Source organism: Gekko japonicus, unplaced genomic scaffold, assembly GCF_001447785.1.
Source record: "Gekko japonicus isolate JY-2015 unplaced genomic scaffold, Gekko_japonicus_V1.1 scaffold139, whole genome shotgun sequence".
NCBI classification, from domain to species: domain Eukaryota; kingdom Metazoa; phylum Chordata; class Lepidosauria; order Squamata; family Gekkonidae; genus Gekko; species Gekko japonicus.
In genome coordinates this window covers 853,998-869,886 of record NW_015164186.1, presented here as the reverse complement: position 1 = coordinate 869,886, position 15,889 = coordinate 853,998, and the positions used below count along the sequence as shown (strand labels likewise).

General features: G+C 47.3%; 1 protein-coding gene across 1 annotated transcript; it reads right to left on the bottom strand.

The window, feature by feature from the left end:
* Nucleotides 1–14,150: 14,150 nt before the first annotated feature.
* On the bottom strand, nucleotides 14,151–15,245 carry LOC107107808 (neuropeptide Y receptor type 4-like). The gene has a single exon (XM_015408150.1). It carries the CDS (start codon nucleotides 15,243–15,245, stop codon nucleotides 14,151–14,153), a length of 1,095 nt encoding a protein of 364 aa, XP_015263636.1.
* Nucleotides 15,246–15,889: the final 644 nt, after the last annotated feature.

The following is a 15,889-nucleotide window of genomic DNA, read 5'->3' as shown; positions in this document are numbered from 1 at the left end:
AGTGAGTGACCCTACTTATGATCAGAGGTGGCCCACCCACTAGGTGGCCCTAGGCAATTCCCTGGGGAGCCATTGGGCAGGGTTGGAGGGAGGGGCATCCCCTGCAGCTCCCTGGCCCCAGCACTTCCACTTAGGTTGTCTCAGAGGTCATTTCGGGGGGGATCGCAGTTCCCCCAGGTGAGGTATGGGGGCGGGGCACATGACGAAGCCCCACCCCCTGCTTCCGGCCACCCCGCTTCCGGCCCTCATTCAGCCAGGAGGAGGCAGGAGAAGAGGGAGGGTAAGTTGCTTCCTCCCTGCCTCTCCCCACTCAGTTCCCCCGGGTGAGGTATGGGGGGGCGGGGCACATGACGAAGCCCCCCCCCGCTTCCGGCCGCCCTGCTTCCGGCCCTCATTCAGCCAGGTGGAGGCAGGAGAAGAGGGAGGGTAAGTTGCTTCCTCCCTGCCTCTCCCCACCCCTGCCTGCCTGGGGCCAGGGAGGGCCTTCGCGGGGCTTCCTTGCACTACCACCGGTCTTGCAGGTCCACCGCCGGGCCCCTTAAGGGGCTCGGCAGTGGAGCTGCAAGGCCGGCGGTGGCGGCCAGGACCGTTGGGGGCGGGGTGTGTGGCCTTATGACACACTTCTGTTGATGTCAGGGGGTGTGGCCTTATGACACACTTCCGGTGATGTCAGGGTGTGTGGCATATGCTAATGAGTTATGCTAATGAGTTCCCCTAGCTCTTTTTCTACGAAACGACCCCTGTGTGTGCCTGCTGACTGGCCAGTCATTCCCAGCCAGTCTGTGGTACTCAAACTGTCAGGCCATTCCTCCTTATCATCTGCAAATCTTTGTAGGAATGGAAATTCTGATAGGGAGAACCCAGTTGCCACAAATAAGCCTCTTACAGGGCCAAATTAGAGGTCATGGGTTTGTCACTCATGTGCCCTCTCCAGCTACATAATAAATGGGGCAAGTGTGTGCGCTTCTTACATAAACAGTAAAAAGAACCCACGGGACTGCACTTGGTTGCTGGAGGCTCTTTTTCTGCCTTCCCCGATTTCAATTTTGAAAGAGCGCCTAAAGCAACCTATTATTAAGGCACAGAGGTGGGAGAGTTCCGTGCTCTTCTCCCATGCATTCCTTTTGCTATTCAAGCATGCTACTGCCTCCCCTGTTTTCTACTGTGAACAGAACAGGCACATGAAAAGAAGCAGGTGCCTGCTATTGTCACATCTAGATTGACCCTCATCCATTATAGCAGAATAGGCCTGTTATGTATTGAAGTGTATATATAACTACTTTGTGAACTGTGCCATTGAGATGCCATGTTAAGCTTCGCCCTGGGCTAGGATCCTAATGTAACCAATAGGAGCCCTAGCCCAGAATATGTTTGCCAATCACCGTGCAGAGCGGGATCGCTTGTGATTGGTCCTTATTGCTTCAACCTCATAGGTTGCTTTATTGTACAGTGGGTGTGGCTACATTAGCCGGGAATGTTTAAATACAGAGCAGCCAGTGCATGTCCTGTTGTCTGGATGATGGGTTCTGGCTGGCGATTGTTGTACCGTGTTCGGAGAAGTAACAAGCTGAAGAATAAACCGCATTCTTGCTGAATCACTCTCCGACTTCTTTGTTAAGCGCACGACTTAACAATTGGCGACGAGGATGGGATCCTAGTGCGGGTAGGCAGCCCCGCTGGAACGGACCCCACGACGGACAACGAAGAGATCGCAGAGGCCGGTCAGCCGCAGGCACCACCCGCTCCGGTGGACCCGCCTGTGCGCATAAGGATGGCCGCGAGCAGCCAGAAGTTCGAATGCTTCGACCCGACTACTGAAGACTGGGACTCTTACCTCACGAGGTTTGAGTTCCATCTGGAGGCGAATGACATCACGACGGAGGAGAAGAAGAGGGCGACTCTACTCAGCTCGTGTGGAAAGAGCGTTTTTGACATCGCCCGGTCACTGGTGGCACCAGATGACCTCAAAACCGTATCCTTTGAAAGCTTGACAGACAAGCTGAAATCACATTTCTCTCCACAGCCGTCGGAAATCGCCTGCAGGCACGCTTTTTACAAGCGGGGCCAGAACGCAAATGAGTCCATAGCTGAGTACGTTGCAGCTCTTCGCAAGGCAGCACGGCCTTGCAACTTCGCGAATGTGGAGGAGGCCCTCCGAGATCGCCTCGTTTGTGGTCTGAGAGACGAGCGACTGCAGCAACGCTTGTTCGCAAGAACTACACTAACGTGGGCCATCGCCTATGCCGAGGCTGTCGCCGCGGAAGCTGCTGACAGGTCAACCAGGGAAGTGAGACAACGGGTCGCCACAGCTGATCAACGCGTCCACCAGCAGAGGGCTAACGACGCAAGCAGCGACTCCGATGATGACGTCTGCAAAGTGAAGGCGGGAACGTCCAAGCGGACCCAACGGAAACCTGCCGAGTGTACAGCATGCGACGGTTGCGGCGGGAAACATCGGCGCGAGCGTTGCTGGGCGAGAGACCTAGACTGCCGGAAGTGCGGAAAGCGGGGGCATGTTGCCCGGGTATGCAGAGCCGCAAACAAGTCTTCACCAGCTTCATCTCCCCGCCGGCACCAACGTCCCCGAGCCGCACCGAAAGAAGACACCCGCCAGATGACAGGGAGCCTGTCGTCAGAAGCCACAGCCACCGTCCTAAGCACCGAGAGCCGAAAAAAGATCCACGTCATTCTCCATCTCGACGGCGCACCGTGTGAGATGGAAGTGGATTCCGGGTCGGCGGTAACCGTTTTGTCTACGCAGACGTGGCACAAGCTGTTCCCAACACGAAGTCGGCGGAGGTTGCGAGCTGCGGACATCCGATTGTCCGATTTTCAGGGAAATCGAATCCCTCTGGCGGGGAGGGATACGTTCACAGTTAATTTCAAAGGGAAAGGTGCTGTGCTTTCATGTTTGATCGCTGAGGGAAACCGTACCAACCTGCTCGGGTTGGACTGGTTTGAGCCTCTGGGTATTGCTGTTGTGGGAGTTAATAACGTTGTGGAAAATAAATGGGCTGTATTATATGCTGAATTTCCTGAAGTGTTTGGGGGCGGATTGGGAAAGTATAATGGTCCCCCAGTGTCTTTTGAGTTGGATCCTGCTATACGCCCTATACGCCTAAAATACAGGAAAGTGCCCATTCCGTTCAAGGCAAAGATCGAGGCTGAACTCGATAAGCTACTTGAACAAGGGGTGTTGGAACCAGTTCCTTGTAGTAAATGGGAAACCCCCATTGTTACTCCAATTAAACCCGATGGGTCAATACGAATTTGCGCTGACTACAAGTGCACGATTAACAAAGCCTTGCAGCAGCATTCGTACCCTGTACCAGTCATTAGCCACGTACTGGCATCACTGGGAGGAGGGAAGGTATTCGCCAAACTCGACCTGGCCCAAGCGTACCAACAACTCCCCGTGACCAAAGAGGCGGCTGACGCCCAGACCATCGTAACGCATAGGGGGGCGTTTAGAGTAAATCGACTCCAATTCGGAGTGAATGTTGCGCCGGGGATTTTTCAGAGCCTCATGGAGGGGTTGTTGAGGGGGGTGCCGGGCACGGTGCCCTATTTTGACGATGTCTTAATAGCGGGCAACAAATGTTTTTGATTGTGGTGGACTCTTTTTCGAAATGGTTGGAAGTGGCGCCAATGTCTACCACCACTTCCACTGCTGTTATAAATGTGTTGCGCCGCTTAATTGCCACGCATGGGTTGCCTGATGTCCTGGTAAGCGATAACGGCGCTCAGTTCGTGTCGCAAGAGTTTGCTCAATTCCTGGCTAACAATGGCATCAGGCAAATTACGTCTGCCCCGTTCCACCCAGCATCGAACGGGCAGGCAGAGCGAATGGTCCGCACGACCAAGGATGCGCTTGCCAAGCTAACATCCGGGGATTGGGGAGTGAAACTAGCGTCATTCCTTCTACGGCAACACGTAACGCCGTGCTCTGCCACAGGCCGCAGCCCGGCCGAACTATTGATGGGGCGACGCCTAGCGTCTTTGCTGGATAGGCTGCATCCAGACCTCAACGACTTGAGGCCCCAGCAGCAGAGTGTTCCCAATAAGGTCCGCACATACGAGTGCGGAGATACTGTGTTCGCCAAGAACTATGCTGGGGGACATTCGTGGCTTCCAGCCACTGTAACTGAGGTAGTGGGTTCCCGCATGTATTTAGTCCAGCTTGCGGACGGGCGCAAATGGAGGCGACATGTGGACCAGTTGAGGCAGCGGTGGGCGACTGGCCGCCCCACCTCGCAACCTGCCGAGCTACCTGATTCCGAGGACCTTCCACAACCTTTTCCGGAGGTGAGTTCTGATGTGCCCGAGGGCCCCAGTACTGTCCGCGAGCCAGGGCAGACCCCTACTCAAAGACCCATTACTAGTGATGGAAGTGCTCCTGACTCTGAGGTCCCAGAGTCGTACAATGCTCCCCAGAATGAAAGGTGCCCTGAACCTGTACAGCTACGCAGGTCTCAGAGATCGCGCAGAGCGCCAATGTACCTAAGCGATTATGATTGTACATAGTGTTTTTGCTTAGGGGGGAGGGATTTGTTATGTATTGAAGTGTATATATAACTACTTTGTGAACTGTGCCATTGAGATGCCATGTTAAGCTTCGCCCTGGGCTAGGATCCTAATGTAACCAATAGGAGCCCTAGCCCAGAATATGTTTGCCAATCACCGTGCAGAGCGGGATCGCTTGTGATTGGTCCTTATTGCTTCAACCTCATAGGTTGCTTTATTGTACAGTGGGTGTGGCTACATTAGCCGGGAATGTTTAAATACAGAGCAGCCAGTGCATGTCCTGTTGTCTGGATGATGGGTTCTGGCTGGCGATTGTTGTACCGTGTTCGGAGAAGTAACAAGCTGAAGAATAAACCGCATTCTTGCTGAATCACTCTCCGACTTCTTTGTTAAGCGCACGACTTAACAAGGCCTTTTTGACTTTTAGGGGAATTTTAGCCTATTGCAAGCTGATCAGATGAAGCGGTTTTCACTCAGGATTAATTTTTCCCAGTTGCTTCCCATTTTTTGTCCCTCCCTATCCTTGGAGTCCAAAATGTCGCTCATATTCACAGAAGGGATCCACTCTGCCATGGAAGCTTGCTGAGCCAGTCCACTCTCTCAGCTTAGCCTACTTCAACAGGATTGTTGGGAGGATAACATGGAGGAGAGGGGAACAATGTTGTAAGCTTCTTTGGATCCAGATTGGGGAGAAAGGTGGGCATTTGTAGAAAATAAACAATACACAAAGGACCTCTGTGATTCTCAGTGATCCAGTGAGAAAGCATAGCAATATTGTTAATGGTAGACTGCTCTGTTATAAAGCCTGCTTGTTCCTTGGAAAGGAGGTCATTAGCTCTGTCCCAAATCTCTAACTTGGTGAAGCAAGTATTTGGCATCTCTCTTTGCAAGGATATTTATTAGGCTAACAAGCCTGCAATTACTGGGCTGTTTCCTGGCACCTGTCTTGAAGCTGGAAATAATAATACCAATATTTCGGCCAGCTGGATTGTGCCTCATAGTAAAAACAGCAGAGAATAATTTGGCAATTGTCATTTCAAATTGCTTGGAATAATTCAGAGGAGGGATAGACAGCATTTGCCAGTTAGGGTTCGTTCTCTCCCTCCCTCCCTCCCTCCTTCTGTGTGGAGAGAAATTCCAGGGGCAATGTTATAGGAAGTCGTCTAGCTGCACCTTAAAGAACAAACTGAATCTGAATCCAGACAGGACAGAGGTAATGCTGGTTGGGAAGACTGAGGTTCTCGAGGGACTGAATCCACTTAACCCAGATGGAGCAACATTGGCCTTTTCAGAGCAAGTCAAGAGCTTGGAAGTCCTCATGGACCTTGCCTTGCTATTTTGAAAAACAGGTTGGCAACTAGGCATGCTGGCTTTTATCAGCTGCATCTGATTTGTCAGCTCTCTTGTTATGTAGATTCAGCTGGTCTGGCTCAGCTGATCCCTGATTCTGTAACCCCATGGCTGGATTACTGCAATATGCTCTACATGGGGCTGCCCTTCAAGACAACCTGAAAACTACAACCAGTCAAGAATGCTGCAGCCTGACTATTGTGGCCCATTTTGAAACAGCTACATTGGTTGACGGTCTGTGACCGAGATAAATTCAAGGTGACTATTATTATAAGTTGCCTTGAAACATGAGGAAAGACAGGATATAAGCCCAGCTTGTTCAACTGTGATCTTTTTGTTAGGCATTTTGCTCTCATTCTCTATTGTTATAGCAGATCAGTTTCAGAATGTCATTGGGAGTGCAATAGGTTTATTAACTCCAGCTTGAAAAATCTCTGGAGATTCAAGACGCGAATTGTTATAAGCAAGAACTCAACAAGTATATTGTGACATTAACTCTAACAGTACTAACATTTTTACTAACAGTGAAAAGATCTCCTCCTCTTTGGGTTGTAATTTAGTGTGATTTGCTTTCCTTTCTCCTTAGTTGTAGTCCCTTCCCTATTATTTCTTTGTAGTTTTTGTAGTTTTGCAAAATAAAAAATATCCCTCTGAGGATTTAAAAAAAAAGAAAAGAAAAATCCCTGGAGATTTAGGGGCAGCTTCTGTGCAGGGTTGTGGAGGGGAAAGAGCTTAACGTGGATGTGATGCCATAGAATATGCCCACCAAAGCTGCTATTTCTTCTAGGGGAATTGATCTCTTTAGTCTGGGGATCTGTTGTTATTCTGGCAGAATTCAAGGCCTCACCTTAATGTTGGTAACTCTAGAGCGTAGTCCTATCCTACCACTTCTGTGCTTCTTCCATGTGCAGGGTAAGGTTCTCAGATGCTCAGTGCTGGCAAAGGGACCCCCCACTGATGCACCTTGAACCTCTGCCAATGCTCATTCAAGCAGGGGGAGGAATGGGAGGGGGGAAACTAAGATCAACTAGGAACCCAGGAGTGACATTGCCGTGTTCCACAGTGCTCTAGAAATGTCCCTGTTCTCTATGATTTTTACTGTAGGGGAGCCCTAGAACATTTTGTCACATGGTGATGTCGCTTCCAGTTATGCAGCCAGAAATGGCACATCACACAACACCATTTTGCTATATCTCTGACACTCAGTCTCCTGCTGATTGAGCTGATAAACTCTGACTGGCCAACATAGTATGAGGGGGAGCAAGTATTGAAGTGAACACTGGCCTTGCACTGTCCATAAACTACAGGGATGCTAGCCCTGTCCCTGCCCATTCTTGTTCACTTCACAAACACAGTGCTCTACACATATAGAAACTCTGCACATGTAGACACTGTACTTGTGATTGGGAACATCTGTAAAGTTGCATTCTTGATCACTGGAGTGGAGGCTTTCTTTTGCCTCCCAGTTACCAGAGGATGCTGCTGCATTTTTCTATTCACTGCTGGGTGAGAACAGAGTTTTCAGAGCTCTGAGACCCTGAGTGTACGTAGTTCATGGTGGTGTGGTAGCATAGGCCTCATCCCTGTGAGCTGTTGTTTCCAAGCTCTCCCTGAAAGGCCTCAGCAAAGTACACATAACAGAGCAGAGACAAATCAAAGCACAAAATTGCAGTATATTTTATTCTTTCCTAGCTGGATTAAAAAAACCCCCACCATATAATTATATTCCATCCTCTGGAATATAATTTAATAACAATTATTATAGTTAAAAGAAAAACGGAAGAAGAAAAGTCTGTTTTATTCATAGGATATGTCTATGCATTGTTTAAAGGGCATATCTACACTGGGAGTGCAAACTGTTTTAAGAGTTACAACTGCCTGAGGGACCTCTGAAAACTATAGTTCTCTGCAGATGAGGGTTGGGGGTTTCTCTTCACCCCCACCAAAGCCACAAAAAATGGTATAAATTGTATATATAATACATAAACTACACCAGTTTGGTGTAGTGGTTAAGTGTGAGGACTCTAATCTGGGAGAACCGGGTTTGATTCCCCACTCCTCCACTTGCACCTGCTGATGTGACCTTGGGTCAGTCACTAGCTCTGGCACAGCGGTCCTTGAAAGAGAGCAGTTTCCGTCAGAGTTCTCTCAGCCCCACCCACCTCACAGGGTGTCTGTTGTGGGGAGGGGAAGGGGAAGGAGTTTGTAAGCCGCTCTGAGACTCTGAGTGAAGGGCGGGGTATAAATCCAATCTCTTCTTCTTCTATATTCATATCATAGGTGGGCTGTTTCAAGGGGAGGTGAAAGAGTCCATGAAATGATGAGCGTCTAAAAGTTACTTCAGAGGGAAGAGGTTCTTCTTACAAGATGAGGGTAATTTCTCTAGCAAAAAAATTATATCTATCTATCTATCTATCTATCTCTCCTATGCGAACATCTGGTATTAAGAATATATACCACGACTTTGTGTGTGTATGTGTGCTTGCCTGGAAATCATGGTGACTTCTGGCAATCCCTACTGGGGGCTTGGACGTTTTTCAGAGAGCTGGCTTGCGTAGCCTGCCTCTGCGTCCCACCTCTGGTATTCTTTGGAGGTCTCCCATCCAAAGTTCTTGCAAGAGTTGGCCCTGCTCAGCTTCCAAGATCTGACAAGACTGGGCTTGCCTGGGCTATCCAGGTGAGGGCGTATTAAGAACCTTGAGTGCCTGCCCTGAACTAACTAGCAAGTGGTCATGGGGACAAATTTCTAATAGAAACCAGTAGGGGCTTATCAAAATAATAAATGTAAACCCCTTTCAACAGTCTGAATAAACTGATCTCACCAGAGCCTGGAAGCTAAGTAGGGTTAGCCACAGTTAGCTCTTGGATGGGAGACCTCCAAGGAAGCTGCAGAGGAAGGAAAACTACAGTCCCAGGATTCTTTGAAAGGAAGCTGTGAGAATTAAGCAGGTCTAAAAGCAATGTTTGTCTATAGTATTGATAAGCCAGAGGAATTCCGAGTGAGTCCAACTTGGGACTGTGCTGTGCTTATATCTTGCCCTGGAGAGCTTCACTCCCATCCTGCTATCAATCTGCTGGAGTCTCATTAAGGCCTCCAGTGTTTAATGTGTCTTAGCAGATCCTTATGCCAGTTTTGAAGCCAGTGTTAGATTTAGGGCATTAAACCCGTATTTCCCATATCATGAAGCAGCTGAAATGGTTTTTCTCCATACATCCAAGGTGGCTGGAAGAGTGCTCCTGAATATGGGTAGAAAGCTCTGGGCTCCTCAGTAAGTAATCACAGCTAGTCACAGGCACCTGGAGTTTGAAACATATATTTTTTCCAAAGTAGGTATAGGTTGGAGTTGTTTAAAGATCACCGCTCATCTGTATTACAAAGCAGAAGTGGCAGTACATAAAACAGACCTTTGTTTTTTCTTTACAAAGTAGATGCATGCTTTTGTAGTTAAATAAAGTACATATTTAAAACTGGAAACACATTAAATACTATTAGCCAGAAAGTTCCTTGCTTCTAGATCCTGGAGCCCAGAGGCATCCCTGTATCAACAGAACAGGCAGTATGATACATTCAGCTGATGTTAAAGAGTGGAAGCACACAGCTAGCTTAAACCAATATTCCAGCAGGTTTGCTTTATGATTATAAATACAATCACTCATTTTGTAGTGTCCATGAAAATAGAAATTAACGGGATGCAAAAATCCCTGGTATAATTTTTGTATCCCAAACATTGCAGCATCTTTGCCAGGGCCTGAGAACCTGTTAAGAGAAAAGGTCAGAAACTGACCCAAGTGTGGGAATGAAACAGCCTGGAACTCAATATATGGAAGCAAGTCCCAGGCATTTTAATGGAATTCAGTAATGTATTTGTTTCTTTACGAAATTTCTTAGTCACCTTTCCAAGGTTTAGAATGTGAGCCCCAAATCTGAACTCACCATTTAGCATTCTTGGTTTAAAGAATTTCCTCCTTGTTATGGATTTTCCTTCTGGAGTTAAAGTACAGAAACCCAAACCACAAAATGTAACAGTTTTACACAGCCTTAAAGCCAATGGAAGGAAGTCCTGATTAAAACTGAAACTACAAATGTAATGGAGCAAACTGGCAAAAGATCCAGTTGGACAAATAAGCAGCTATTTCACATTTCCGAGGACAATTCATCAAGCACTTACACTGCTAAAATGCTCAGGTATTCATCCAGAGAATTCAAAAGTTGGAGAAGCTGCAGTTGCTATGGATGCACACACTCCGGATGCAAGCCAACCTCCGTAAATGGCACGTGGTATTCAGGAAGGATGCACTTCTCTGTCTAATGTGTAATGCAGATGGAATTGCACATCCAGTAACTGGAAGCACTGCATGTAATGATCTTTGGAAGGCCACTGACTTCACTAAGACATGACACAGCCAGTAGAACAAGCAGCCCTGAAGCTCATTTCTGCCCACTCCACATGTGTGGAGTTCCTCAGCACATGTGAGCTTTACATTGCAAGTTTTCCAGCCCACACAAGCAGCGAACAATGAAGTGAAGAGGGGACTCAAGGGAATGGAGGGGAATTTGCAGTGTGATGATCTGTCAACATATGATGGACATCCCTGGACAATACTGGGGAAAGAGGAGAAGGAAATTCAGGGATGCTGTTTTCAGTGGCAGCTTTGTGTTTTCAGTAATGGCTAATGCCAGCCTTACATCCAAGTTGCTTGTTTCATTTGGTCTGTGGGCTCAACAATTCATCACCATCACACTGGAAATAATATAAACCAGAAAGGTTTTGATGAAATTCCTGACATCTCTGTGAGCAAAACTGAAAAAGGACTTCCATTTCAATTTTTTTAAAGGATATTGCTTCTTCTCCCACTCAAATGTATTACCAAGAATACAAATAGACTCAAGATTTTTAAAATCAAAATCAAAGTCAATTCATTGATTAAGTAATCCACAGTAAGATCCAGATCAAATAATCTGAATACCACCCAAACCTCCATATACGTGCTTTTGGCGGATATTAGAGAGTGACATAATTTACCAGTTAATACAAAAGCTACTCTGGCACCACGGTCAAAATAGTTTGGAAAATATAAACAAGTTTGCCATTCAGTTTTGGGGGATATTAGTTGATTAATCTATTGATTAAACTTGTAGCAAAATGTCCAACGTCCTAAAATCTTTCAGGGATGCTCTTTTTAATTGTCTCCTTCTGGATCACACCCCTCCGTTGTTTCTCAAAGGAACCCTCCAAAAAAAAACCTCAACTGGGCTGCCAGCCACAGATCCCACTTGCTCTATATCCATTTTGCTCTTAGGTTGGCAATAGGGGGTGGTGGTGAAGGAAGGAAGGCAATATCTGTTAGGGGGCTGGCCCTGGCCCAGGGGCCTCCATTCACTGACCTTGCTATTATGAGCTCATTACAAGCCTCTGAAAATAAGTGATTCATTTTCCCCTGACGTGTCAGATTACTGCGGCATGCTTAGAGGAGCTCTTGCCGAATCTATATTTGCCTTTTCAATTGTGGTATTTTTGTATGTGCCAATTTCATAGGCAAATAGACAGCTAGCATGCCATCTGTGATACTTGTATCCACGTGCGTTTAGGATATGGCAGGCTGACAGGCCCTTGTACTGTCAATTGCCGGATCTGCTCTTTAAATACAGTGGAGGAGAAACTGTATTTACTCTTACTAATTATGCAGATAGCTGCCATTTTCAATTTAAATTACTTGGGTGGATATATGGAACTGGCATTTACATTTGATATTTGCAGTGCATCTGTCTTGGTTACGCTTGGCTCAAAATCAGGGATGGTCTATTTCATGTTCTTCAGAAGTGTCCACATTGAATTATTCCAAGGCCCACAAGTATATTTTGTTGCATGCTCTGAGCCACTCATGAGATCTCAGGCCCCTTGATAAAGCTGGTGCCATTTAGCAGCCAGGGCATCCCACAGAGCCCATGTGCTTGGGCGGAGCATCATGTACAGAGATATACACTTGGGTATTACGCCTGTGTTGCCTACAAAACCACATGGAGAGATGTTGCACTGAGACACCATCTGTCTCTGTTCCTTATAACAAGGCAACCTTTTCCTTTTCCTTATATATGAAATTGCTGGCAAACATTTTGCCATATGTTAATATCTGGACGGGTCACTAGGGAACAGATAAAATGGCTTCAAGGGCCACGTTTGGTGTTCAAACCAGGAAGTGGCCATCCCTGATTTAAATACCAAGCTTAAAAGGTTAATACCATTCCAAATAATTGGTCTAGAACTAGTCTTCAACTAGGTTGTACAGTGTAAGTGTTCACTGAATCTCCTTGTTGCACACAAACAGTGTTGGAAATTACGTCCTACTCACCTTCTCCAATAAACATGCATTAAATGGGTATTGTTAATCAAATCATTTCCTAAACTGAGACAGGACTATTAAAGTCAAATCCCTCAAGACCAGATGCCTGACATTAAATCCCTAGTTCAGCATTCACAGGCTAGTTTTCACAGGAATTGGAACAATCAGTACATCTTTGTCCATGACACTGTGGCAAGCTTTTGAGTAGCACAGAACCTTTTCTCAAGTCAGAGAAGAGCAGAACATCTGCTGAAATCCAGCCTGGATTTCAAAGGATGGCAACTAGGTAATAATTAATCAAAGGATGGCAACTAGGCAATAATTTATTATTACGTTGTTATTACTGGTGTGGGGGGAGCATGCCACTTGACTTTTGTGCCTCATGCACTAAGATTTCTTGGGGCCATATTTTTCAAAATCTTGCTGCACTAACAATAATAGTCATTTTATTTAAACCATTTGGGATTGTAGCTGCTCTACATGGGTCTGTAAGGGTTACATGCCAATAAAGGTGATTGGATTCGAGCTGCTCTATTAACAGGGCAATTCTCTCTCTCTCTCTCTCTCTGAATACCTGCGCCAGGAGGCAACATCAGGGGAAGGCCTTGGCCTCTATGCCCTGTTGCAGGGTGCTGGACTACTAGATGGACCACTAGCCTGATCCAGCAAGGCTCCTCTTACGTTCATGTTCTTAACCCTTTCCACATCAACAAATTTGCCAAAGAACTCCTATGTATCTGCCATGGAACCCTAGTGCAGGGGTCCGTAGCAGGTTAGTTGTGAGCTACTGGTAGCTTGCAGGCTGCTGAAAGGTTGCTTGTGCAGCCCTTAGAAGACCCATAATAAGACGACGAGAAATAATGTTCTTGCAAAACGAAAAAGACTTGGGAAGGCTCAATCAACTGACCTGATATGATTATATATAATACGTTTTTAGACATGAGGGATATTTTTCATTACTCAGAAGCTGTTCTCATTGAAGAAAAGTTTGCAGACCCCTGCCCTAGCGTATTGGACTGGAGCCTGTGGAAAAGAACCTCTCACACAAGAGGTGAGGCTATTTTCATTGCTTGTCCCCCCCCCCTGCTGCATCAGCCCTTCAACCTCCCCCATCATTGTTGCTCCTAGAGGTTTCCTGTCCCCCAAGAGCAGCATGTCAGATGCGCATTTCAGGCTGCAGCAGGAGGCAGGAGAAAGGGAAGTCACCTTCTGTCCATGGAATTTAGGTGGGATCCAGCCCCCTGTACAGAAGTCTGGAATGTGTTCCAGGGTGCTCAGCCAGTCCATGCAACACAGTTGCCCAGGCTGGATCCCCCTGTTGACAGCATAGCTTCAAACACACCCAACACTCTCCCATAGTTGCACCTCGCAGGCTGCTAGTGGTGGCTGAGCTGCCCCTCAAGGAAATGTGTCCTCTGTTAGTGACTTCTCATGAATGAAGCCCCAATGAGCTTCTGAGGCACCCTGGAATACAGCTGGAAAACTACTTTCCTTAAGATAAAACGGCTGAATTATTCAGAATCCCTTAGTTTCACTGAGCGACATTTATCCCCCTAAATGGTTTCGTTATCTGTACAAAATCTCAGTTGCAGTTTCCATATATTTCACCTAAATTCTCTAATGAACGTCCAGAGCTCTTGGATGGGGGGGGAGGGCGTTAGGACCACAAAGATCAAAATATGCAATTCTCCAGTCGTCTGGGTCATCCTCCTCTCCACCATCAATTTCTATACTTGATCTGCTGGCCACCTGACTGGAAACAAGGTAACCCAGGCAATTTCAGATGATCCCTGATAAGAACATAGTGTGGGGTGGGAGGTGAAGGTACCAGAAGGTTTGGACATTTCTGATCAGCAGAAACCTACCCTGCCTCACCCAGTGCTGAGGAAGGAGGTCCGGTTGCTGTCTGAAGGCACTGCATAGGGTCCTGGCAGTCAAGCATTTGTTCCTCCACTACGGAGTGAGGCTTTGGAGATCTCAGTGCTGACTGTAGAGAGGGGGAAACTCTCATACTTGTCTTTCTCACTACTGCAGCTGCAGCGATACAGCAAGGCCTTTACCTCCTTCTGGAAATTGCTGTTGAGGAACCCATAAATGATGGGATTGATGCAAGTAGAAGCCATGGCAGTGAGATGGCAGAGGGAGAAGATGAAGTTGTGGTAACACACAGAGATCTTCTCATGGTCCCAGTCATAGACAGCATTGAAGACCGTGAGGGGAAGCCAACATGCAGCAAAAGCAACGACGATACAGGCCAACATGATGTTGACCTTCTTGTGGCTGGTGGCCCGGGAGCCATCCTTGGCCCGCTCCACCATGTCCTTGCGGCGCTGAAGACGCAAGAAGATACGGAAATAGCACACCATGATGAGGAGTAAAGGCAGGCAGTACTGGAAAAGGAAGAGGAAGGTGGTGTAGGCCAGGCGGTGATGGTTTGATGGCCAGCTCTCAATGCAAATCATGTGGTTATCAAAGTTATCAAAGGGGAGGCTGAGGTTCCGAAAGGGCTCAGTCAGGACGTTGAAGGAGAGGAAGGGCAATGAAATGAAGCAGGCTACTACCCAGGTGATAGCTACCGCGACATAGGCATGGTTGGCTGCTGGTTTCCACCCAGTAGGGTTGATGATGAGCTGGTGCCTCTCCAGGGCAATCCAAACAAGGGAGAGGATTGAGACAGTGACAGAAATGCACTGGACGAAGGGGCTGGCCTTGCAGAGTGCTTCTCCCAGGATCCAGCGGTCCATCAAGGTGTAGATGACAGTGATGGGCATGCAGACAAGAGACATGAGGATGTCGGAGCAGGAAAGGTTGGCGATGAAGATGTTGGTGACGTTCCTCATCTCCTTTTGTTGGACAATGACGCAGACTAGGCAGAGGTTCCCAATCAGCCCCACAGCGATAACTGTGCTGTAGGCCACTATCAGGAAGGTGCCATTCCCCACTGAGTCACTGCTGCACCCCTCGCTTTCCTCCAGCAGGCTCAGTTGCTCAGAGAAGTTCAAATAGAGGAGTTTCATCAGCTGGTCCATGGCACTTTCCTCCCCTGCAAGTGTAGAAGGACAGCTCTTCTCCGGAGTTGGCTGTGAACAATGCTGGCAGCAGCTGTATCTCTTTGGCAAAAGTCTAAGTTGCTGTGCTCACCCAGGAACTTGTCCTGCATCAGGGAAGAAGGCACATAGTGATTCGACAGCATTTACAGAACTTCTGGCTGGATAACACTGTGTTAACTGAGAATACCATAGTATATGTGAAATTACACCAACCCTCTGGTTACCATTTATGGTGAAGACAGACTTAAGATTTTGAGAGCAATGAAGCACAGTTTCCATTCATTTCAGCCTCTCAGTCAATTGTACATACTGTTGGTTTGCCTGTTCTGGTAATCTGTGAACTTTTCCCAGACACATTATTATTTTTCTTTTACACAATAAATGTGCACTTGTTACTCATTTCCTCTAGTGGATCCAGATGTCTTTCCTGCAACAAAGTGCTATCGTAAAAGCAGTATGTCAGAACCCACAGCCAACAACGAAGTACACGCATTCAGGAATGGTTATACTTTTATTGCAGAGCTATAGATGCAGTAACATAGGCACTGTTAAGAATGGCGGCGGCCCCATGGGCATAATAGGATATAGGGTATTTGTATGCACCCCCCCCCCAGCATTGGCCA